At 48.0% G+C, this 25,195-nt stretch overlaps 3 protein-coding genes across 4 annotated transcripts; 1 reads left to right on the forward strand and 2 right to left on the reverse strand.

Annotated features, from left to right (window-relative positions):
- Positions 1 to 3,537: 3,537 nt before the first annotated feature.
- On the forward strand, positions 3,538 to 8,997 carry LOC123062392 (pentatricopeptide repeat-containing protein At2g02980, chloroplastic). Its single transcript, XM_044485884.1, has 2 exons — positions 3,538 to 4,649; positions 8,150 to 8,997. Exons 1-2 carry the CDS (start codon positions 3,681 to 3,683, stop codon positions 8,975 to 8,977), a joined length of 1,797 nt encoding a protein of 598 aa, XP_044341819.1. The 5' UTR covers positions 3,538 to 3,680; the 3' UTR covers positions 8,978 to 8,997.
- Positions 8,998 to 10,545: 1,548 nt separating this feature from the next.
- On the reverse strand, positions 10,546 to 13,679 carry LOC123062393 (uncharacterized serine-rich protein C215.13). Its single transcript, XM_044485885.1, has 3 exons — positions 13,082 to 13,679; positions 12,216 to 12,652; positions 10,546 to 11,683 (listed from the first exon to the last, which is right to left on the reverse strand). Exons 2-3 carry the CDS (start codon positions 12,615 to 12,617, stop codon positions 11,024 to 11,026), a joined length of 1,062 nt encoding a protein of 353 aa, XP_044341820.1. The 5' UTR covers positions 12,618 to 12,652; positions 13,082 to 13,679; the 3' UTR covers positions 10,546 to 11,023.
- A 1,994-nt stretch (positions 13,680 to 15,673) lies between these two features.
- On the reverse strand, positions 15,674 to 24,150 carry LOC123062397 (F-box protein SKIP24). Of its 2 annotated transcripts, none has more exons than XR_006429651.1 (5): positions 23,695 to 24,150; positions 23,441 to 23,614; positions 17,031 to 17,158; positions 16,742 to 16,911; positions 15,674 to 16,485 (listed from the first exon to the last, which is right to left on the reverse strand). XR_006429651.1 is itself a non-coding variant. In XM_044485887.1 (5 exons), exons 1-4 carry the CDS (start codon positions 23,934 to 23,936, stop codon positions 16,780 to 16,782), a joined length of 711 nt encoding a protein of 236 aa, XP_044341822.1. In that variant the 5' UTR covers positions 23,937 to 24,142; the 3' UTR covers positions 15,674 to 16,485; positions 16,742 to 16,779. The 2 variants fall into 2 exon arrangements, 1 of the variants encoding a protein (XP_044341822.1); XM_044485887.1 differs by having other exon boundaries at positions 16,996 to 17,158; positions 23,695 to 24,142.
- Positions 24,151 to 25,195: the final 1,045 nt, after the last annotated feature.

Genomic DNA, 25,195 nt, shown 5'->3' on the forward strand with positions numbered 1-25,195 from the left:
TGGAATATTGGGGTATTTATAGAGTAAAGAGGCGGTCCGGGGGGGGCACCCGAGGTGGGCACAACCCACCGGGGCGCGCCTGGGCCTCCAGGCGCGCCCTGGTGGGTTGTGCTCCCCTCGAAGCAGCCCCCAGGTGCTTCTTCGACCCATTGGTTATCTTCTGGTCCAAAAAATGCACAAAAAGTTTCACTTCATTTGGACTCCGTTTGGTATTGATTATCTACGATGTAAAAAAAACAGGCAAAAAACAACAACTGACACTTGGCACTATGTCAATAGGTTAGTACAAAAAAAATGATATAAAATAATTATAAAACATTCAAAATTGATAATATAACAGCATGAAACAAAAAAATTATAGATACGTTGAAGACGTATCAAGATCAGTTGAAGCACTAGTAACAAAAGCAGAGCCTGCATTGAGAAGAAAGAAGAGGCAAATGCAAACACACTTGTTCATACGCGCCAAAGCACACTTGCAACTTTGCAACTTAATCTTGTTCATCACTACATAGTCTTAGCAAAAGATAAGATCCCAAAGCACACTTGCCATCATCACTTACAACTAGGGCATTATTTTGCCAGAAGTAAGAATGCACACAACACCATGACACTTGCCATTATCAACTTCGTCACCACAAGGATTTCTCTCCCTAAACCCAACAATGCAATTGCCATGTGCTTAGTCATGGTAGCTGCATGCCCAAAATTTTCTCTGATTGGATACCATTTCCTCTGGTACCTCCATTTCCTTTGTTGCTAGTTACATTCATTCCCTTCTCATCTCTTGCACGCTGAAGCTCTTCTCTTCTCTTTTCTCCTCTATTGTGCTTAGTGCATCAACCACGTCATTACCAACGAGGATCTCGTGATCAACCAGATAACCCACATGCTCCAACTCCTAGTGCCAGAAATTACATGTATGTTATCAACCAAAAAATGAAAAATATCGATTTTCCTGCAGGACACGGAGCAAATTCCTTCAATTCAAACAAAGCACGTCGCTAGGGACTTGCACCATGTTTGGCAAACTTGTAGATCACCCACCTGACATGGTCGTCCAGAGTCAAAACATAGAACTTCACTAGCAATGCCATAGCCAGGGCATCCGACGAGAGGCACCCCAAATTCCCAATGGCGGAGACCTGAGCAGATCGAGCTCGAGGTAGACATGGTGAGGATGGATGTGGAGAGGTAAGCGATGGCGAGGATGGACACGGCGGTTGGCAATGGCGATGATGGAAGAGTCGATGGTCGGCGGCAGGGGATTCGGGAATTTGGGATTTGGGGAATTTTTTCACTCATTTATACATTCCCTTGGAAAGAAATATGGACTCCTCTAGACAACGCATACCCCACTTCTATTTCTCTACAAGCAGACGTGGTCCCCATCCTAGTTCACATGTTAAAATCAACAGTGAAGCGAGCATTCAAATAGAAATCCCTTTTATCATTGTGTTCCTCGTGATGAGATTTTCAAAATTAGATCTCACACGAATTTATTCTGTTATATCAAAGGGCGGGTCGGAGCGCACTATAATTAGAACACGCTCAGGATTAGTTTAGCAAGCCTATATATATAGTTTGTGACAGGTTTATACTAAATCTTGTTTTTCAACACGATAGTTGCTTTTCAAGAATATCCAGCGGAATGTGTCTCTGCACGACGAGAAACATTCAAATGCAAGAAACATCATGTGGGATTTAGTTTTTCTCAAAATTTCTCAACGGAATGTGTCTATGTAGAAACATCATGTCGGATTTAGTTTAGAAACTTGCTTTTCGGGGAAAAAGGTGAAAGCAGAATTTGATTTGGACGCTAGGTTTGTAAGCAATGCATTTTCGAGTTTTAGGAATAGGTTTGCTTGTCAATGACGTCATCTCGTTTGCGTGTATATGATATTATTTACTGCTCATACTACGTAAAAGAATGTATTTATATCCGTGGGCGCTCTTGAAATGAAAAGCCACACGGTCTTTGTAGCATATTGTTAGAAATATTGGTATGCTGAAATCGACTCATTAGTGCATGTATAATGGTTGATATGGCCGTTTTATCTTAATTCTGCCATGCAATTTGGAGAAGGTAATAAAGTTTATGTACAATGGATGATCTCTTAGGGTATCTTCAACGCTGATCCCTAAACTGGACACCACATCCAACCGTAGCCGCAAATCTCCGGTTATGTTTTTGAAGAATTTTAATAAAAGTGAACAAATTTGATGCATATTTAAACAACCCGGACGATATTCATTCATACTTGGATATTTTTTACATAAAACCAGAAGCTTTTCATCTAAACCGGAGCAAATTCATTATATTTTGACATATTTCATCTAAATTGTACTCTAATCCTAGCATGACCGCGGCGCCCGTTTTCTCATGTCCAGTGGGCAGTGAGCCTCGAAAAAAGAAGCTCCGCCTCCGCAGCCTCCCGTTTCTCATGTCCAGTGGGCAGTGAGCCTCGAAAAAAGAAGCTCCGCCTCCGCAGCCTACTTACAGCTAATCAGCCAACGATGATGAGCCCGCTAAGTTTGGCTTTAACGAAAGGGGAGGAGTGGTGGCCTCTCCTCGAGGGCCGAGCATCGGTCGCCTCCCATGCTCTACTCTTTCTCGCTGCCAGCGCTGCCCGCGGATGTGCCGACATCGTCCTCATGGCCGCGGTGCGCGAAGGAGGTGGCGACGTCATCCTCGTCCTTGTCCTTGCCATTCACCTCATTCGCCGCCTTGTCAATCTCCTTGAAGGTGGTTTTCTAACTCCGCTTGATGGACATGGTACCACCAGCGGCCATGGTGGATTTCACAGGCGGTGCAGAAGGATTGGACTCGCCCACATCCACGTCTGGCACAATGACCGTGTCGGTGGCGAGTTGCTCCCCCGCGCGCCGGTGCTCGCCGAGGAGGCGGATGTTGTAGGCCTAGTCGGCCTGCACCTGCCGGAACGCGACCCACTGCTCTTCTAACAACATCTCAGTGTAGTGAGCACATGCCTCACGCATGGTGATGCTGGCATTGGCCGATGAGAACAGTGGTGCCGGCTCGTCGTCAGCCTTCTCTTTCATTGGGGTGTCCGCGGCACTGACCTCCGGTGAGCTCGTCCATCTGTCAGCGTGCTAGCCGGCTACAATGGCGACGATCTCCTTCTTTTGCTCAGACGAGAGGCTATCCCAGAGGGCTTTGGAGGTCGAGGAGGCCATGGGGGTGTGGTGCTGAGAGGAGATAGGTATCGAAGGAGGTTGGATGCGGCTATTGTCATGCTTGAAGTTTATATAGCGGGCGGATGGCAGACCTATCCCGATTGATCATTTTTCTCCCTTTGATTGAGCCCTTAAAATTGAGAATATGCTTCACTTGCCGGTCGATTTCCTCTTATATGCTCATGAGCATGATCATATTCACTTCTTCGTCCGAATCTGACAAATCAAAGAACCCATCTTCAATCATTTTAGTAAGCTCCATCGGTCCATACTCCTCGTCCGGGAAGCATCGGAATTCACCGTTTTTCCCTATAATAAATCACAAAAAAACGGGATAGACAATATGTGACCCGGACCAACCACGACATGTGATCAACCGCCGGCCCAGTCCATCAGAGCAAGCTCACCACGCCGGCGCACGCATCGTGAGAAGAAAAGAAAAAGCTCGCTCGCTCTTTTGGGGGAGGATCCATTTTCCCCGCATGCATCACCAGCTCAAACCGCCCGAGGCCGCCACGCTCCCGCGCCACCTCCTTGAAGACCACGTCGTGTCGCTGGTCCGCCAATGCCGCAGCCTCCGCGCGCTCCGCGGCGCCCACGCGCGCCTGCTCAGGCTCCGCCTCCCGCGCCTCACCTACGCCTTCGCGCTCTCCAAGCTGCTCGCCTCCTGCGCCGCCTCCGCCACGACCGCCGCGGCGGCCTCGTACGCGCGCAGCCTGTTCGACCAAATCCCCGAGCCAACCGCCTTCTGCTACAACTCCCTCATCCGCGCGCTCGCCACCCCCACCAACCCCACCGCGGACGCCTTCCTGCTCTACCGCCGCATGCTGCGCGCGGGCTCCCCGCCCCCCAACAGCTTCACGGTCGCGTTCGCGCTCAAGGCGTGCGCCGCGGTGCCGGCTCTTGGTGAGGGCCTGCAGCTGCACTCGCAGGCCTTCCGCCAGGGGCTGGAACCGAGCCCCTACGTGCAGACCGGGCTGCTTAACCTCTATGCCAGGTGTGAGGAGGTTGCGCTGGCCAGGAGCGTGTTTGATGGCATGGCCGAGGACAGAAATCTGGTCGCGTGGAGCTCCATGATCGGCGGGTACTCCAGAGTGGGGATGGTTAACGAAGCGTTGGACCTGTTTCGGGACATGCAGGCTGCTGGGGTGCACCCAGATGAGGTCACAATGGTTAGTGTAATCTCGGCATGCGCCAAGGCGGGCGCTCTTGATTTGGGCAGGTGGGTGCATGCTTTTATAGACAGGAAGGGGATCACGGTTGATCTTGAGCTGAGCACCGCGTTGATTGACATGTATGCAAAGTGCGGTCTGATAGAGCGGGCAAGGTTGGTTTTTGATGCGATGGTGGAGAGGGATACCAAGGCATGGAGTGCAATGATAGTTGGACTGGCGATGCATGGGCTTGCAGAGGATGCGTTGGGCCTTTTCTCAAGAATGCTCCAGCTTAAGGTAAATGTTGCACTGATGTGTTTATAGTTCTGTTTACCCGGTCAACTTTTCGTGATAACCTGGCTATATGCATTAATCTGCACGGGAGAAATGCACTGACAGTTCATCTTTGTTTAGCTTCAGATTTGTAATGTGCTACCATAAACCTGACTCATGATTCTTGATGATGACTGCACTTAAGTAATTATATACAAGATATTTGCCAAGACTGTAAAACTGTTCCACATAAAGCTTGGTTCATAATAGGGGTCTGTCCATCGATTCTATACAAGATATTTTCCAAGGTTGTGGCATTTCCCCCCTAAAAGGTGCATCCATCGTTCCCTCATCTAGTGCAATGCTCTGTTCAGAGACCAAGGAAGCTATTAGTTTGAGTCCCTGATTTCCCTGTTGCAGACTATTGCTTACCGACTTTCATGATGGAAGAAGATACCGACTTGAGGGAAGGCAGTATAGAGCAGCAGCCTAGGGATAAGCAGGAATTCAGGTTAGCTTTTCTCTTTTCCGAATCTTAGCCGCCTGAGAGTCCTAGTCTCGAAAGGGCGCCTTGACCATCCAGCCTTATCAAAGAATTGATCCAAAAGTTGTGGGCCAATAGAAGGGAAAGATAGCAGGTTTCAGAAAGGAAATATTCCAATGGTTAGATTACCTCCATCCCAGTCAACGATGGGGATTTGTGAAGGTATCAAACTTAAGCTATTTATAGGATGGCAATTTTTTATGTAGCTTCACGCCTACCTATACCAAAGGGTTTCTATAAACAGTATCTGATGGTCAATGCCTACCTCAAAAGTTTGCATCTATAGAGTTACGAACTGCCTACGGTGAATGTTCCTTCTGCCCAATGGTCTACCAAAACTGAAATGTCTTCCATAAGATGATGAAATTGCTTTTCTACCTTCTGCCTCTGAGGTTTCCCTTCTCTTCCAGCATTCTTGAATCTGACAATCAAACTATTGCATATGGAGGACAAATCAAAAGTAGATTCATTCCATCGTCAAAATTAGACCACTAAAATTGCATCCAAGGTCAAGTATTGGGAAAGGTACAAGGTGTTTTGGCCACCCTCAATTCCGGAGAAAGAGTAAATTGGATCAAGAAAAAAAATTCCTTGTTCCTATCTTTTTATCCAACTTGAGTGATTAAAGGGAAAGTAGTGGCATCCTATTACTCTAAAGGGTAAGTTGTGTTCAAGTCAATCAAAGGTTGAAGTGCAGTTACCCTTTCATTCACCTAGAATTTTGGCTTGCTCTTAGGGTGGACCACATCAGAGGTATTGGAGCTACGTTTCGCATATCCTTTTTTCTTATGATATGCTATGATCCAGTAGCTATAAATAGAAAGCAGAACCTCCTTATGTCTATACATAGGAAGGAGTCCCAGGACCGAGTCATTGACTGTGCTAACTTCATGCATAGTGTAGGAGATGGATGGGGGAAAAGGCGTCACAGGAAGGAATGATGCAATAAATCCGGATAGCCAAGAAAAGACGCTTTTCTCGATCTGTCTCTGCCCTCCCATACCTCCTAAAACAACAGTAATTTGCTTCTTTTCATTCAATTGTACCTGGACCAAGCGCCTATTTGTTTAGTACTTTCGAGTACCGCGCAACAGCTTTCGAGTAAGAAAGCAACTTGGCATTATGATTCCCGGGAAGAGGATTCATATTATAGTAGGTTTGTTTTACATTTCCAAGTTCCATATTTTTTTGGAATTTTTTTCATTTTCTCATCGGCCTAGAATTGCCTTTGATTCTCCTTTTTTTGACTATTCTTTGCTGCTCCTTTTGATTTTTGTATCATTATTATTTCTTTGGCTTCTTCGTTGGGGGAATGGGTTATTATTACTTGTTGGGGAGACGGGTTACACGATGAATCATCCCCCTATTAAGTAACCAAAGTAATAATAATACGAGAATCAAAAGGAGAAGGAAAGGCAATTCTAGGCCGATGGGAAAATGAAAGAAACTATTTCCCGAAAAAAAGGATGGGACCTAGAAGTGGAAAATAAACCTACTATAATATGAATCCTCTTCTCGGGGATCATAATGTCAAGTTGCTTTCTTACTCAAAGTTGTTGCGTGATACTCGAAAGTACTAAATAGATAAGCGCTTGGGCTAGGTACAATTCAACGAAAAGAAGCAAACTACCGTTGTTTTAGGAGGTACGGGAGGACGGAGACCAATCGAGAGAAGTGTCTTTTCTTGGCTATCTGGATGTATTGGATCATTCCTTCCTATGACGCCTTTTCCCCCATCCATCTCCTAAGCTACGCATGGAGTTAGCACAGTCTATGAATCGGTCCTTGGACTCCTTCTTTCTATGCATAGACATTAGGAGGTTCTGCTTTCTATTTATAGCTACTGGATCGTAGTATTTCCTAAGAAAAAAAAAGGATATGTGAAACGTAGTTCCAATACCTCTGATGTGGTCCACCCTAAGAGCAAGCAAAAATTCTAGGTGAATGAAAGGGCAACTGTAGTTCAGCCTTTGACTGACTTCAACACAACTTACCCTTTAGGGTAATAGGATGCCACTACTTTCCATTTAATCATTCAAGTAAAAAGATAGGAACAGGGATTTTCTTCTTGATTCAATCAGTACTCTTCTCTTGAATTGAGGGGTGGCCAAAACACCTTGTACCTTTCCCAATACTTGACATTCGATGCAATTGTTTACTGGTCTAGTTTTGGCGATGGAATGAATCTACTTGTGACTTGTCCTTCATATGTAATAGTTTGATTGTCATGTTTCAAGAATGTTGGAAGAGAAGGGAAACCTCAGAGGCAGAAGGTAGAAAAACGATTTCATCATCTTATGGAAGGCATTTCCGTTTTGGTAGACCATTGGGGCAGAAGGAACACTCACCGTAGGCAATTCGTAACTCTATAGATGCAAACCTTTGAGGTAGGCATTGACCATTTGGTACTGTCACTAGTTCGGCATACTATAGAAACCCTTTGGTGTAGGTAGACGTGAAGCTACATCAAAACTTGTCATTCTATAGATAGCTTAAGTTTGATACCTTCACAAATCCCCGTCATTGACCGGGATGGAGGTAATGTAACCATTGGAATATTTCCTTTCTGAAACCTGCTATCTTTCCCCTTCTGTCGGCTCATAACTTTTGGATCAGTTCTTCGATAAGGCTGTATGGCCAAGGCGCCCTTTCGAGACTAGGACTCTCAGATGGGTAAAATTCAGAAAACAGAAAAGCTAACTTGAATTCCTGTTTATCCCTAGGCTGCTGCTCTGTACTGCCCTCCCTCAAGTCGGTAAGCAATCTAGTCGGCATCAGGGAAATCAGGAACTCAAACTAATAGCTTCCTTGGTCTCTGAACAGAGCACTACAATAGATGAGGGAATCGATGGATGTGCACCTTTTAGGGGAAGAATGCCACAACCCTTCTCTACTTCATTTCGCAAGAAATCATCATAGCACTCAGTCTTTGCAAACCATTATAATAGCTATTTCCTAAATTCTCATGTTTATATTTCAGATTAGACCCAATAATGTCACCTTTATAGGTGTGTTGTCAGCCTGTGCTCACAATGGGTTAGTTGATGATGGCCGGCGATATTGGTCTACTATGCAAGAAATGGGAATTAAAGCTTCAATGGAGAACTATGGTTGCATGGTTGACCTTCTCTGCCGTTCTGGCCTTTTGGATGAAGCTTATTCATTTGTTACAGGCATGCCCATCTTACCAAATTCAGTAATTTGGAGGAATCTTCTTGTGGCGAGTCAAAGCTCGAACAGAACTGATATAGTAGGATTGGCTTCTAAAAAGCTCTTTGAGTTGGAACCGCGGAATCCAGAGAACTATGTTCTCCTATCCAATTTGTATGCGTTGAACTCCCAGTGGGACAGAGTGAGGTATATGAGGAAAAAGATGAAGGACAACAATGTTACTGTCGTTGCTGGCTGTAGTTCAATTGAAATAAATGGCTATCTGCACAAATTTGTGGTGAGTGATGGTTCACACCCTGAAATAAAGGAGATAAGAGTGGTACTGAGGGAAATAGCTGACCAGGTTCTACGATCTGGCCACAAGCCTTGGACTGCAGCCGTTCTACATGATGTTGGTGAAGAGGAAAAAGAAATTGCACTTTGTGAGCATAGTGAGAGGCTAGCCATCGCATATGGGTTGCTGAAGACAAAGGCACCTCATGTCATTCGGGTGGTAAAGAACTTGAGATTTTGTCCGGATTGCCATGAAGTGACAAAAATTATAAGTAAATCATATGGCCGAGAAATCATTGTCAGGGACCGTGTACGTTTCCATAGGTTTATTGGAGGAAATTGTTCTTGCAAGGACTTTTGGTGATTGCTTAACGTACTGAATCACTGACATTTGATTATCCAAAGCCGGAGATGTGATACCTTGAAAAGAATTTTGTTTAGAAGTGGTGAAAGGGACTTGTGCAGATACCTGGGGTTCTGATGTTACTGGAATAAACTTTATATCATTGAGGTAAATGTTTTTTTACCAGAACTAGATGTTGCGTCCTGTCATCTCCAGTGCTAGTGCATAGTGTTATCTAACCAGAAAACAAGCTACATTAATGATAGAGTGGATGTTGTATCAACCTAAAAGAAAAGGCGACTGCATTGCTGTCATAGCTTTTATAAATGTCTCTGTCCATGCATTATCGAAGATTGGTTGCGTCGCTGATTACACCATCTATACATATTGGTCAATTTTGAAACTACCATTGGATGCATTAGGCATTTAAAATGTTTGGTTAATGTTTACCCGCTTCTTTATGGTGAGTGATGGTTCACTCCCTGAAATCAAGGAGATAAGATTGGTGCGGGAGCTGACTGGGTACAGTCTGACCACGAGCCTGATGTTGGTGAAGAGGAAAAGTTGAGCATAGTGAAAGAACTTGAGATTTTGCCCAGATTGCCCTGAAGTGACAAAAATAACAAGCAAATCATATGACCAAGAAATCATTCTGAGGGGCCGTGTTCGTTCCCATAGATTTATTGGCGAAAGTTTTTTCTTGCTAGGACTTTTGGTGATTGCGTAACGTACTTAATCACCTATATCTGATTATACAAGGCCCTGGGGATGTGATGCCTTCAATGGAAAACTGTTCCAGAAATGATGAAAGGGACTTCGCATATCACGGGGGTTCCAATGTTACCGAAACATATTTTACATCGTCGAGGTACTCCTCTTCTCACCAGAATTCGATGTTGCGTCCTGTCGTCTGCATCTCCAGTGCTAGTGCCTTGTATTATCTAACTAGAAAACAAGCTACATTAGTGATAGACTGGACGTTGTATCAACCTAAAAGAGAGAGAGAGAGAAGGCGACTGCATTGCTGTCATGGCTTGTTTAAATGTCTCTGTCCATTGCGTTAATAAAGGCCGGTTGCGTTACTCATTACACCATTTATAAGTCAAATCTGGAACTATCATTGGATGCACATGCACCTAAATGTTTGATTAATGTTTACTTGTTTCTTTATGTCAATATGGCCACTTCAGGGGCACCATGATGCTCAGTCCTACACCCTCCACATGGTGTGCTCCCAGCCCCAGCAGGCAACAGGGGTCCCAAAGGTCCAACACTGTGCAAGAGCGGGCTTGTTCGGGCTACCCAAGGTCGGCATACTGGAACATGTCGTGTTTGCCAGGCAAAGGTGACCGAGGAACATGTCGTGTTTGCCAGGCAAAGGTGGCGGAGGAACATGTCGTGGTCCAAAGCTCTCATGCCGTCGGTTGACCGGAACTGGAAGCAACGATCAAAAGTTCGTAACCTTATTACTTGCCTTTGACGGCACGATTGAGCTTTTCATGTCGGCACGATTGAGCTTCTCATGTGGATGGAGACGGTCAGAGATGACAGCTTGGCGCAGCAAGAGCAGACGAGAACCGAAGCTAAGATTACTGAAATGTTGTGTATTTCATTTTACACTGGGGAAGTGGTTACATCCACAGATACATTGTTACCATGGGTTACATACATCCCTCCATGTGTTACTTCACTTCAGTCATTATCTGATCCATGAAGGAATCGGCTCTTTTTTTGCAGGGCATGAAGGAATCAGCTTAACTGATGTAATAATGCCCAAACTCAAAACAGAAAACAGAATGCACACGCATAGCATGCTTATTACAGAAATTACACACATAACATGCTTATATATTACATAAATAAATGAGCAAAACAGTTTTTATTTTAATAATAAGGAAAGACAGGTTAAAATCTCAAGGTCGTGCATACGTCAACCAAAGAATTTTCAAAACCATGTCCACTGATGTCCAAACAAAAGTTCACAGATCAAAACACCATCCAACATGAAAGCTTTGCTGATAACCAGAAGCGCGCCTGTGAATAGCGCAGGAGGCCCCCGCCATATGCTCAAGAAGCAAGTTGGTTCTGACTCAAGAAAGAAAACATCCCTTTGTACTTGGCAGCCACGAATTGGCGTGATAGCATGCTTATCGGTGGCTCCTTGCAGCAGCTGGAGCTACGCTTGATCTGTTCCATGGCCTTCATGCTTATCGGCGGCTCCTTGCAGCAGCTGGAGCTACGCTTGATCTGTTCCATGGCCTTCAGAACAGGTACAGGGGGCATGGCTTCTTCCACTGCGGCACTAGCCGGTGGCTGCCACGGCGATAACTTATGATATTCAGGAACACTAGTATCAGTTCTGCTGGTAATGCTGCTGCCATATGCCTTCCGATGGTGAGGATCACTAGTGTCAGTTCTGCTGCTGCCACCATTGCTACTGCGGTGGGAAGGTTTCTTATCTCTTTTACTGCTGCTGCTGCTGCTGTGGTGAGAATGCTTCTTGTCCTTTTTGCTGCCACTGCTAGTGCGGCTGCTGCTGCTGCTGCCCTTTGGGGGCTTGTATTTGTAGTGGCTCTTCCTTGAACTTCTCTGGTGCGGCTTCACTGTGTGTGAGTCAGAAGTAACAGGAGGATCATATACGTCAGGGGCCCATGAAACACTCAACTTTGTCACAATTCCCCGCTTTGCACGGCTTCCTTTCATTGCAGAAACCAACAGTTCAGTCCCCTGCATATACAGTATGTTACAAATCACCATCCAAGTAGAGGACAGAACATTTAACACAAGCAATAACACTATGTGGTCATACTCATTTTCAGAATTCAGAGCAACAGTCGGACAATAATGAATGAAAAATATATTAAGAAATAAGAGTAGAAAAAAATAACAACATCATTCTTGGGTCAATTCAAACAAATATCGAAGATGACAAGATCGTATCAACACAATCAATTTACCCATACAATGACAAGCTATGATACCTCGTAACAGGTAGAAAAAGGAGCAGCCAATCATAAGAGCAGAATTACATTTAGCTACCCGAAATTCTAAACAGGTAATAATATGTTCTAAGAAGCAAGAGTCAATATGTTAAAAACTAAGCGTCCAACACTTAAAGCACATTTTTATATGAGGAGCCGCATAGCTATTGGCCTATTGCCAATCTTTTTGGCAAAAAGATGACAAGAAGAAACGCTTTGGCTAGCAAGATAAGACAGATTAGGAAGAGTCCATGCGTGTACTGCAATCAAATACTTACATTGGTTGAGGAATTTCCAATCTCTGAATTTCCAGTTGATGATTTAGACGCATTCCCGGCAGTTAAGGCTGACGATGTGACCACCTCAGTGTCAATATCAACCAAATCATCAGCCGAATCTGATTCTACAGAAAGTGAATCCCCATTTTCGTCAGAGTCTTCACTCAGATCTGTCTCTTCATCATCATTGTCATTATAGACACGCATCACCTCAGCAAGAGCCAAACTGATTTCCTTGACAACCAAATCATCTTTCACAGATGCTATTCCAGCTTCAGACTTTTCATCTTCAGGTAGAGCACAAGAGCTGTGCTCAAAACCTGCTTTTTCGCAGGTGCTGCGGCTGAGACATGAGCTGCTGCTCACACCTTCGGCACTGCAGTCTACCAAAGGTCCGCCCATCCACAAGCTAAATCCGAAGTTCAGAAGACAACTTCCTGCTTAGCAGGGAAAAACAAAAATTAGAATAGAACAAGTAAAGGACTTCTTAAGGACCACACCCTAGATTACTAGATGAAGTTAAGAAGCCCATACGATAGAAATAGGTGCACATATATTGCTCATATTTAAGTTCATTCGATCTAAGTCAACATTTCTGGCAAAGTAGGTAAACCAAATATTAATTGTTGTACTAAAGCAGCGAAAATTAATATGGATCAAGCGAGTAGTATTTTATTAAGCAACTAAAGCATTCACTCCATGATATAATTAACGAGTATAACTGCATAAGACAATAAATATTCGAAAGAATCGTAATTCCATCATTGATATGGACACAATTTCATTGCATTTGCAATTCCACCAGAAGAGTAAACTGGCATATTTTCACATATACTAGAAAAAATGACCAGGCAAATTTCCCATACCTCTTTCCTTGGAGAGACAGCAATCACCACCTCCAACAGACCAAATCTCTTTCGATCGGACCTGCTGATCGAAATCGAACACAGACACCAAACCCGCGCAAACGCAGAAGGCAGAGATGTAGCACCTAGCCCTCACAACCGGACAATCCTCAGGACGAGCACAAGGAGCGGATCGAACCGAAGGTCGTGGGCGACGAGGGGGAGGCAAACGTCAGAGGCAATTACTACGATTGCCAATACTACTACTACTAAAACGATGCGAGGAGGAAAGCTTGAGGCGGTGCGAGCAGGGGAAGAAGGAGTTCCCGGACGCGACGGCGCGGAGGCTGGTGGTGGGGTACGCGGCTGGCGCCGCAGACATGGTGTCCGCGCGGTGGGCGCCGCAACGCTGCGGTGCCTCCTAGATATCCAACTTGTCGGGTTCCGGCGACCGGGACGACGGCGGGCGGAGAGGAGGGAGCGGCGGGCGGGAGGGAGGGCGGGCGCGCCGAGGTCACGCCCTGCTAATGGGTCGGCCTCACCGGAGCTGAGATTCGGGGCGTCGACGGCGAAGAGGGATTTGGGGATCGGATCAGGGCGAGCGAGGCTTGCGGGACGGGAGCGGGTGTGCGTGGAGGCCGGAGCGGGTCGGGTCCCGGGATTATATACCGTGCCGCCTGACGGGTGGGGCCAGGGTACGGGCGAAGGGAAGTGGATGACAGGCTGGGCGCCAGCGCGTGGGGCCCGGGTGCAGCGGGGGGCGGCCGGGTCAACAGGTACAGCGCGGCGGGAAGAAGGTGCGGCACGGAAGGCGCGCCACGTCGGCCGGACGCCCGGGGAAAATTCAGACGGGGGTGGCGGGAGGGGGGGAGGCGGTTGTCGTACTCCGACTCGTCCTGTTTTGGACCGGGGAGGGGAGTGATCAAGCCGGCGGGTACGATCGGCACGGCTATTTTGCGATCGGGATCTTTTCCTGCCCTCTTTTGGGGTCACCGCTCAAATCTGTCTCCTACATTCGGACGGGTCGTCCAGTCACGTTTTTTCAATCTCAAACGGACGTCTTAAACAAGTCTCAAATGTTCGATCTGACCGGCATTTTTTATATTCAACCTAAATATGAGGCGGATATAGGTGGCCCGGGCATGTCCGGTCGCGTCCGTCTGACAAGCCCGGCCCACCACCGACCCATGGATGTCCCACAAGAAACCCCATAGGCCTCGTTGATTCAAAACCATATCTCACCCATTCTCCTCTCGCGCTCCGTCCTCTCCTCTCCCCTCACCGATTCCGATCGAATCTGGCCAATGTCGAGCTCCGGCAGCCGCTCCGACAACGAGGTGGATCCGGAGTACGAGCTTGCCCTCCGCATCGCCTTGGAGCGGTCCAAGGTGGACACCGGGGGCAACTCTAGATCTGCAGCCTCGCCGCAGCCGCCGCTTCCCCGTTGGCGCATCTCGGACACCGGCGCTGGCCCCTCCTGGCCCATGGGCAGCTCCGACAGGCGGCCGGCGCTATCCACGCCTCCCCTACGCCGTCCTCTCGCCCCGCCGTCTGCCCCCTTCGTGGGCAGCTGTGGGTGCTTGTGCATGCCCCGCCGACTCGCACGCGCACGCCGGAGTTGGAGGCGCCCGCCACCTTGCGCGAGAGGCAGCGGGCAAGGGAGAGGGATGCTGTGGAGAGCTCTGTCCGTCGCCGGCGTGGGCCGGCGGAGCCCGACGAGGACGAGCGGCTCCTCCAGTGGGTCTACCGCCGATCGCTTACGGCGGCGGAGAAGGACGCTCGGCGGCTCCGCCGGAAGAATGCGAAGGCTCTCCGGCTTGCCATCGAGCAGTCCGAGCAGGAGGCGACAGAGAAGGCAGCGGAGGCGGCTCGGTTGGCCAAGCTCAGACGCCAGCAGGACCGAGTCATCCAGCGCCTCAAGGGCCTCGTCATCGTCAACTCCTCCTCCTCCTCCTCCGACGACCACGTCTCCTCATCCGACGAATCGAACGATCCTCCATCAGCCGTGGACTCCTACAACAGCGCCAGAGATCGGAAGGGCAAAGAGCCGGCGGCAAGGAAGTGGTGAAGAAGGTCTCTATTTATGTTTGATTATCATTTTTACTGTTTGAACTTGTCCGACGATGAACTGTGCCGATCTTTTGGATGATGTAAAGTGAGTTTATGTGCATTTCATTCTCCGTTTCATGCCGATTTCTTTGTACATTGTTTGATCACGTAGAGTAGTTCATCACGTGCATGCGTAGTATGGATATAGGATATTGGATATGAGATACATGGATGTAAAGAGGCAAATTTAAGATGTGCTAGGTGTCTGCGGGCGTTTGAGGGGTCAGGGCGCTGTAGATGCTCTCACGTCCGACGCGTGACGAGTGATTATTTCGGCTTTGCTGTGCCTGACAGCAACCTGCTTCGTGGCCTTCGGCATCGCTACCGGGTGCGTGCTATGCCGGCCTTGCCGCCTCACGACCGGCGACCCTTCTCCGCCGCCGCCTCGCACGACATGTGTGGAACGTTGTACGTGCACCGTCTATTGTTTTTCTAGTTAATTGAGGCTCTTTGGTCAACTGGCTGACATATTCTAATAACTTCTCAGATGGTATCGAGGCCGAGTGAATGATGAATCTTAAGTCAAAAATCCAAATTAAGAGTCACAAAAGGTTTACAGAGGCTGCTCATCACTCGTCATGGACGAGGATCCTTTTAAGAGTAGCTGACCGCTTAGTACTAGGATACAAATGAATGAGTTATACCACCTCCATTCCTAAATATAAGTCTTTATAGGATTTCAATACAAACTATATACAAATGTATATAGACATGTTTTAAGTGTAGATTCACCCATTTTGCTTCGTATGTAGTCCTTAGTAAAATCTCTAAAAAGACTTATATTTAGAAACAGAGGGAGTACTTAACACACATCTCCAAACCCGAAACGCAAGGCAACATGAAGAGCACCGAGCCAACAGTTTCATACAGTACGCTCTCTAGAAACCAACGGTCAGCTGAAGAAATCCAATCGGACCAGTCGTCCTTCTTCTGTAGATAGAATAGTCGACCGCCCACAATTTCGTGACGGGCAAGCACCAGGGCCGGACTATTCTGCTCTGAAAATAGCTGGCGTCCACACGGAGTAGCTGGCGGCTGCACGGTACACATTCGATGGGAATAACATTCTCTCGGCAGCAATTGGTGGGGAAATAGCCTTTTTGCCGCCAAAAGAAAAGGATAAGATTCTTTCGGCAATTGGAAGGGATCAGTCGAGCTTCATTCGTTCATTCTGCCTGGAAAGGAACAATGCCACGTACTACATCATGTGCGCACACATGCCCAAACAAATGAACCGACGAAGAATCCACAGTGCATTTGGACTCTTTTCCCCGAAACGAATATCTTGACACTTGCTGCACTGCGGATGCCTTTATCTGCACAAAAAGTTGGGAAAAAAACTGATACTGTGAACAGTTCCGAAAGGCCACATATCTTCCTCGTTGCCGGTTATCCATTCGAACTATGCTAATAATGAACTATGTACGTGCAAGTGAGACACGATGCTCTTCTATCTTGAAAGCAAAATGTGCCGAGGGTGAACGCGAATGCAAATTCTAATAAGAAATGGCATAAAAGGAAACATAATATGGCCGAGGCTATCAAGAGCTACGGACAGCTACTTAGCCGTACCTTGAGGCAAATGAAGATCCGATGGTGAACAATGGGTCTTACTTCAGTCTCTTCCGCTTTGCTTGTGGCTCATTACCAGATGCGCTTGTATCACTACTATTCTGCATAGGATGATATTTAACTCGTCTCAATGCTTCCTCATACTCATTCAACTTGAGCTTCTCCTTGTTCTAGCAAAGAACCAAAAGCACAACTATGGTGAGGGCTAGCCTTGTCAACCATTTGCAATTTTACCAAAATCGAAGATGACATACGTAAGCATTCTTGTAAGTTGCTATTTGTTGCTTACAAACTTTCAGCTCCATGTGTAGAGCACTAAGACGAGAATCAACAGGAACAGTGCATTGCTGAACCAACTGTTTCTGACGCCCATGAACAACTTGTGGTTGCCACACGTTTAATGCCACCGAAGCTCTTCTGTCAACATCTCACGACAACAATAAATTGGAATATCAGTATATACTGATGAGGAGTGCTGAAACATACCAGAATAAGTAAAAAATCACAAAAAAGATGTATTCTTATACTGATGTCTAAACCTTCAGTTTCCCTGGCTGAGAAGGATTGCAGAGATTATTTGTTTTTGTCAGGTGAGCAGATAATGGAGTATTTTGTATAGCTTATTGCCTGCTGAACTATAAATAAACCTTGTTTTTTAACTCTGTACAAGCATGTTAAGACATCAATACTTAAAAGTTAAAACAAAGCCGATTGCATTCATAAGCATTGTCCATTATCCTAAATTCCTAATGAGCTGCTTCACAAGTTTGTATTTGTCTTGTCTCCTTCATACGACATGACGGTTGCTCGAGCCACTGAAGCAACACCTTTAACAAAAACCTAAATAAACAACAACAGCAGCGGCAACAGGAGCAACAACAAAGCCTCTAGTCCCAAACAAGTTGGGGTAGGTTTAACAAAAACCTAAATGCATGTAAGAAATGGTGAAGGGGTCACTGCAGTCTAGTTTGTCAGATATGGTTGTATTGGACTGAATATCTACATGTTTCTTGGTGTTCTACTTTGTCAGATATGGTTGTATTGGACTGAATATCTACATGTTTCTTGGTGTTCTACTTTGTCAGATATGGTTGTATTGGACTGAATGTTGAGTTGTCACGTTCCGTATATGTGTTGTAACTTCACGTCCTAGCCTTTAGGCCTTACCCTGAGCGTGATCCATGCATGTAGGATCCATGTCTCTCTCCCATGCATATGTACCATGGCACTCACGGAATACAAGGTGTGCGTGAATCATTCTTCAACTTGGTAATCAGAGCAATGTCGACCAGTCCCACTCACTCCTCTGAGACCCTTCCCATCACCAGCGAGGACGGCGAGCTCCCCGCCATGGACCTTTCTGCTAGTGATGCTAATGCTCGCCCTCTTGCTCCAACTACCGATGATCTTTCCCAAACGGCTAGTCTTCCACTTTCTGCCCTCCGACCAAACCCCTCCAGCCCGCTTCCTCTTGTGTCGCTCCCTGCTGCCGCCGGTCCATCCCTTCCATCCACGGGCTAAACATCACCGGACTTCAAGCTGGCTCTCGACAACATCAATTTCTCCCGCTAGCATTCCTTCACAATATGTTGCTCACCCGCTACCATTTACACAACCACATCCAGGTAGACGATGCTGACCTACTCTCCGATCCGGTCTGGCGTGAGGACGACAACACCATAGTGATGTGTTTTCTTAGCCGCCATTGTCGAGGACCTCCTCGACATCATCGCTCCGGCTGAGTCGACGGCGTACACGATCTGGAGTCACCTCCACAAGTACTAGTACTTCTTCGATAGCGACGCTAGCCTCACCATGCACCTCGAGCAGGAGTTCTGGGCAATTGTCCACTGTGATTTGTCCATCAACGAGTATTGCCGATGCCTACAAGGTATCACCACGGCTCTTTTTGACGTCCAGTCGCCGGTCAACGACCGCACGCTTACACTGCGGATGCTCGAGCCCATTCATCTGCCTGCCTTCGCTCAAGCCTATTCATGCCTCATCATTGCCAAAAATCTCCATCTACAAGCGTGCCCATGCGGAGGGCTCGCAATCCACTCCAACGACGATCGTGGTGGTGCTTCGACAGGGTGACCGGCCTCCCAACAGCGGCTGTGGCGGCCAGCTCAGTGCAAACTGTGGCGGCGGCCCTGGTCACAGCGCTGGGCAGCAACCCTGGCTCGGCTACTTCGTTCATATGGGGATGCCCTTCCCTCTGCCCCGCGCTCCATATTCATCGCCTAACTCTGTCAGGGTCCTCGATCCTTGCCCAGGCATCCAACACCACGCCTATCCGGTGATGTACCCCAATCCATCGGTTCCACTTATGCCTGCTCCCTACAGATGGGACCATGCCGCCATGTTCCATGCTGCACCAAGACATGGCTCGGCCTTTCCTCCTCAACCCGAGTGGTTCATGGACAGGGGGTGGCCTCACACGCCGCCAACAACCCAGGTATATTAACCTCGTCTTATTCCCCTTTAGCTCGCTTTGCTAGTCATATCATGGCCGGCAATGGGGCACACTTTTCCCCCCTCCCCTCCCTGACTGTTCCATCCTCATCTCTCCCAATCTTGTCAAAATAATAATTTTCTATTCGCAAATTTACTCATGATAATATACGTTCAGTTGAGTTAGATCCTTTTGGCTTTTGCGAGAAGGACCTAGCAACCAGGGCAATTCTTCTGAGGTGCAATATCCACGGCGACTTGTATCCCTTCTTCGGCAATAACGGTGGCGCACCATCAACATCAGTCACCGTCTCATCGTAGGACCTATGGCACCAAGGGAAAATGAGCCATAGTAGCATCACCGGGATGGCCGAGCCATCGGGACTATAGGTGTCCTACGAGGAGGTGAGTGCTGCTGATGATGCGTCTTGCTTTTGCTAGAGAAGGGTTACAAGTCGCCGTGGCTATTGCCCCTCAGAAGAATTGCTCTGGTTGCTAGGTCCATCACGCAAAAGACAAAAGGATCAAACTCAACTGACCATAGATCGTCACCAGTAAATTTGCGAACATAAACTAAGTTTCTAACAAGATTGGGAGAGATGGGTATATGGGAGAGATGGAACGGTCAAGGAGGGATTGAGCATTGCCGGTAGCAATGACTGGAAGCCATTTTGCCGACAACAATATGACTAGCAGAATGAGCTAAGGGAATAAGACTAGGTCAATATACCTGGGTAGTTGGCGACATGCAAGCCCACCCCCGTTTCCACGAACCACTCGTGATTAGGAGAGAAGGCCGAGCCGTGGCTTGGTGGAACATGGAATATGACAACATGGTCCTATAGGGAGCGGGCGTAGGCGGAGCCGATGCACCGGGATACATCACCAGATAGGCGTGGTGTTGGACGCCGGGGCGAGGACCAAAGACCCCAGCAGAGTTGGGCGGTTTGGAGGGCATCCCATAGGAGCGAAGTAGCAGCGCGACCGAGCCCCCAACGGCGGCGGTGGTCGTGCTCACGGTGATCGCAACACTGGGCAACAACCCTGGCTCGACTACTTTGTTCATATGGGGATGCCCTTCCCTCCACCCCATGCTCCATGGATACTGCCCAACTCTGTCAGGTCCTCGCCCAAGCGTCCAGCACCACGCCTATCCGGTGATGTACCGCGATGCATCAGCTCCACCTACGCCCGCTTCCTACGGATGGGACCACGCCACCATGTTCCATGCTGCACCAAGCCATGGCTCGGCCTTTCCTCCTCAACTTGAGTGGTTCATGGACAAGGGGGCGGCCTCGCACGTCGTCAGGCCCAGGTATATTGACCTCATCTTATTCTCCTTTAGCTCGCTCTGCTAGTCATATCGCAATCGGCAATGGGGCATGCCTCACCCCCCTTTTCCATCCTCATCTTTCCCAGTCTTGTGAAAAAAAACTAATTTTAGTTCGCAAATTTCCTCATGACAATCTACGTTCAATTGAGTGGCTTTTGTGAGAAGGCATAAGTGAGAAGGCATCGGTTCCACTTGAGCCATAGTAGCAGAACCGAGAAGGCCGAGCCATCGGTGCCATAGGCCCTACGAGGAGACGGTGAGTGCTAATGATGATGCACCGTTATTATTGTTGAAGAAGAAATATAAGTCGCCGTGGCTATTGAAGATTTGCCCTGGTTGGTAGATCCATCACGCAAAAGCTAAAAGGATGAAGCTCAACTGACATAGATTGTCACGAGTAAATTTGCGAGCATAAACTATTTTTTTGACAAGATTGGGAGAGATGGAACGGTCGCAGAGGGGGTGAGCATTGCCGGTACCAATGATTGGAAGACGTTTTGCCAACAACGATATGACTAGTAGAACGAGCTAAAGGGGAATAAGACAAGGTCAATATACCTGGGTTGTTACGGCGTGTGAGGCCACCCCCATGTCCATGAACCACTCGGGTTGAGGAGGAAAGGGCAAGTCGTGGCTTGGTGCAACATGGAACATGGCGGCGTGGTCCTGTAGGGAGCGAGCGTAGGCAGAGCCGGTGCACCGGGTACATCACCGGATAGGCGTGTTGGATGCCAGGTCTGAGGACCGAAGACCCCAGTAGAGTTGGATCGTATCTAGGGTGCGCGGGGTGGAGGGAAGGGCATCCTATATGAGCAAAGTAACCGAGTGGTGGAGGGAAGGGCATCCTATATGAGCAAAGTAACTGAGCGAGGGCTACTGCCCAGCGCTGCGACCACCGGGAGCATCTCCGTGACCATGCCCAAGGCCACCGTCACCGTTGGGAGCCCGGTCGCCCTATCGAGCACCGCCACAATCGGCGCCACAATCGCCGCGGTCATCGTCGGAGTGGACGGCAAGGAACTGCGAGCCCTCTGCACAGGCGCGCTTGTTGATGGAGATTCCGGCGAGAACAAGGCATGAACAGTCTTGAACAAAGGTAGGCAGGGGGCGGTCAATTGGAGAATCGCGGCCTGCATCTCGAATTTCTTTTCGAGTTCGTCAAGCATCTGCAATGTAAGTGTGCAGTAGCTGATCGATGACTGGATGTCGGAAAGAGCCATAGAGATGCCTTATAGGCGTCCACAATACTCGTTGATGGACAAATAGCCGCAGACAGTCGGCCGTAACTCCTGCTTCAAAGTACTCGTGGAGGAGAGTCCAAATTGTGTACGCCGCCGAGTCAACTGGGGCGACAATGTCGAGGTCCCCGAAAATGGTGGTGAAGAACCACATCACTATGGTGTCGTCGTCGTCTCTCCAGATCGGATTAGAGAGCCGGTCAGCAGTGCCCACCTGGACGTGGTTGCGTGCATGGTAGCAGCTGAGTAACATGTTGATGAAAGAACGCCATCGGGAGAAATTGGTGCTGTCAAGAGCCAACGTGAAGTCAATAACACCAATGATGTTCAGCCCGTAGATGGACGGGATGGAGGAGGAAGGGTCGGCGGCAGCAGAGAGCAACCGAAGAGGAGGCGGCCTGGGGGAGGGCAGAAAGTGGAAGACCAACCGTCTGGGAAAGATCCTCGGTAGCCGGAGCGCATGGGCGCACAGCAGCGTCAGCAGAAAGGGCTGCGGCGGGAAGCTCGCCGCCCTCGCTGGTGACAGGAAGGAAGGGTCTCAAAGGAGGAGTGAGTGGGGCTGGTTGACATGGTTCTAATTACCAAGTTGAAGAATGATTGACGCACACCTTATATTCACTGAGTGCCATGGTACATATACATGGGAGAGAGACGTGGATCCTGCATGCTTGGATCATGCTCAGGATAATAAGGCCTAAAGACTAGGATGTGAAGTTACAACAGAAACAATGACAACACATGTGCAGAACGTGACAACTCAACACTACCCATTATTTACAATAGGTATCATTTAACTTTGTTTTCATGTTAATGCACAACCAGAACAGGCCAGAATGTTGCCAAATAAGGTACTTCCTCCATTCCTAAAATATAAGTCTTTCTAGAGATTCCACTATGGACTACATACGGAGCAAAATGAGTGAACCTACACTCTAAAATATGTCTATATACATCCGTATGTAATTTGTAGTGGAATCTCTAAAAAGACTTATATTTAGGAACGGAGGGAGTACAATTGTTCCGCACTCCGTCAACTAAAATTGTAAACAGTGGTTTTTTACCCTGATACATACAACCAAATAAAAAAGATGCTTCTAAATTTAATGGATCATTCCAAGTTATAACAACCATAGAGCATTGATGTGAGATAATTTTCCCTTTTCAGGTCTAAAGGCAGCAAAAGCAGCTGTTTATTGTTGAATGTTTGAGCCAAGAGACTACGTCGGACCAGCTCTTGCACAGATAAGCAGCTCAAATAAACATGGAAGCTATCACTCCGACTTCAGAGCAAGTCTTGGCTGCTAGACAGGGGTACAAGGGGCTGTTTGATAATGGGTGGCGTATAAGAGGCCTTAAATTGGAAGGGCGGGACAATCTCAGTCCAGCTTATGTGTAGAGAAGTAGCTCAATGGATCATGCCAGCATCTGTCTTGAGCAATACCTACTGTTGCCTATACATGCTACGGCCAGTTCAGGACCAATTATATTAGGGGATAATTGGATAATTGTCATTCCCAACGTGCCAACTTCAGATAATACCAAGCGTCTTTCTACCCTCTGCATTAGCTACTTAGGTAATTTGCTGTTTCCGGTTACCACATCGCATATGATTTATAGCATCAAGAGCGAAATTCACTCTAGAAGAGAAAACACAGGTGAGGAATCAGAACCAACCTGACCCTCTCGAGGCTGTCCAGCTCCTGCGCGGTGGCCTTCATCCTATCCCCCTCGGCGCACATCGACTCCTCCAGCTCCGTGAGACGCCTCCGGCACGCCACCACCCGCCCCTCCGCCTCGTACACCGCCCGCCGCCTCGCCTCCGCCATCCGCAGCTTGTGCCTCTCGAACCTGCAGCGGAGCACAAGTCACGCGCTCAGACGGGGGAATAAATAAATAATCTGAACGAAGAGGCGGGGACGGGAAACTACTTGGTCCTGTAGAGGGATTTGGGATCGGGCTGCTGCTGCTGCGAAGAGGAGGAAGGCTGGGATTGGGAGGGGAAGTCGCGGGAGAGGAGCGCCGACCAGAGGGAGGGGTGGAGGGAGAGGCGGCGGAGGCGGCGCGAGGCGATGGCGAGGCAGCAGAGGTCGCGGAACCCCAGCGCGGCGGAGGCGGCGCCGAGCTCCAGGACGCGCGCCCACAGCTCGTCGGGCATATCGGACGCCGACATGTTCGGCTCGACCGAATCACCGCTGGAGAGTTGCGGGGCGGCTGCAGCGACAGAGGCGGCCGCGCGGGCGTAGGAAGGTAGGTAGTCTATGCCGTCGCCGGGGCCTTCGCTGCGGTAGTGGCTGGCTTTGCTGCAGGGTGCAGGCCTTCGTCGGCGCCTCGGCGAGCTAGAGAAATCAGGAACCCGCGCCGCCAAATCGGTCCCTGCCGATGGGTCCCACGAATGAGCGTTTGGACTTTGGATTATTTTGTTATATCTGCAGTACTACTGGGTTTGTTCGTTTCTTTCTTAAAAATAAAAATAGAAATTCATTCATCTCTTTTATTTCAGAAACTTTCTATCTATCCATCAACTGTCCTGCTGAGAACATCAGAAGTAAAAAAAATGTCCAGTTCCATATACCACCTAGCAATATCTATAGTCACTATAGCGAGTCGAAGGCGCGCCGCCGTCATCACCTCTTCATCACTGGAGCTGGGCAAACCTTGTTTAGTAGATAGTCGAGAAATTATCATGCTAGAATCCCATAGGATCAGCGCACCAGAATAGCAATATGCAGGCACACGAATGTAGACAAATGAAGCCCGAATGTAAGCAGATCCACTGAAGACAAACACCAACCAAATCCTATGGGTTCCACCGGAGACACATCTCCACATGCCCTCCGGTGAGGCTAGCCGCACCGCCGAGGCCGGGGCTAGGCGGAGAGAACATTATTTCATCTTCAGAGAACTGTTGTTGTCTCATCTTCTAAGCAAAAAACAAAGTCTAAACAAACAAAAAAAGACACCTAAAACAGAGTTGGAGCCCTCCTACCGGCAAGGGGCCGAGATCCATCGCGCCCCATGGCCTAAGGCCACAGGAGACAGGATAGACCTACGGTGGCGCCGATTGGAGGCGAGCAACCCTAGTTGCCTTAAGTTGCACCGGAAGGGTATGCGTGTACGGGTTTACAACAAATATTCAATCTATTAATCAACTGTCATTATAGACCTGCCGTGCCGCCGACAGGAGGCAAACAACCCTAATTGCCTCCTAATTGCCTTAAGCCGCAGCCGAAGGATATGCGTGCACGTATTTACTACTCCCTTCGTTCCAAATTATTTATCTTAGATTTGTCTAGATACGGAAGTATTTAGCACTAAAATAAGTCTAGATACATCTATATCTAGACAAATCCAAGACAAGTAATTCGGAACGGAGGGAGTACAAATGTTCAATCTATTAACTGTCATTACAGTACAAAGAACTTAACTGTT

Source organism: Triticum aestivum, chromosome 3A, assembly GCF_018294505.1.
Source record: "Triticum aestivum cultivar Chinese Spring chromosome 3A, IWGSC CS RefSeq v2.1, whole genome shotgun sequence".
In the NCBI taxonomy this organism is placed as follows: domain Eukaryota; kingdom Viridiplantae; phylum Streptophyta; class Magnoliopsida; order Poales; family Poaceae; genus Triticum; species Triticum aestivum.

What these genes read in the sequence shown, in the direction of transcription:
- LOC123062392 (XM_044485884.1), top strand. Translation starts at nt 3,681, where the DNA reads ATGCATCACCAGCTCAAACCGCCCGAGGCCGCCACGCTCCCGCGCCAC. An exon ending in CAAGAATGCTCCAGCTTAAG is followed by an intron (nt 4,650 to 8,149) that starts GTAAATGTTGCA and finishes TTTATATTTCAG; the next exon opens with ATTAGACCCAATAATGTCAC.
- LOC123062397 (XM_044485887.1), bottom strand. Translation starts at nt 23,936, where the DNA reads ATGTCGGCGTCCGATATGCCCGACGAGCTGTGGGCGCGCGTCCTGGAG. An exon ending in AAATCCCTCTACAGGACCAA is followed by an intron (nt 23,615 to 23,694) that starts GTAGTTTCCCGT and finishes GCTCCGCTGCAG; the next exon opens with GTTCGAGAGGCACAAGCTGC. An exon ending in GACAGCCTCGAGAGGGTCAG is followed by an intron (nt 17,159 to 23,440) that starts GTTGGTTCTGAT and finishes AGATGTTGACAG; the next exon opens with AAGAGCTTCGGTGGCATTAA.
- LOC123062393 (XM_044485885.1), bottom strand. Translation starts at nt 12,617, where the DNA reads ATGGGCGGACCTTTGGTAGACTGCAGTGCCGAAGGTGTGAGCAGCAGC. An exon ending in TTGGAAATTCCTCAACCAAT is followed by an intron (nt 11,684 to 12,215) that starts GTAAGTATTTGA and finishes CTGTATATGCAG; the next exon opens with GGGACTGAACTGTTGGTTTC.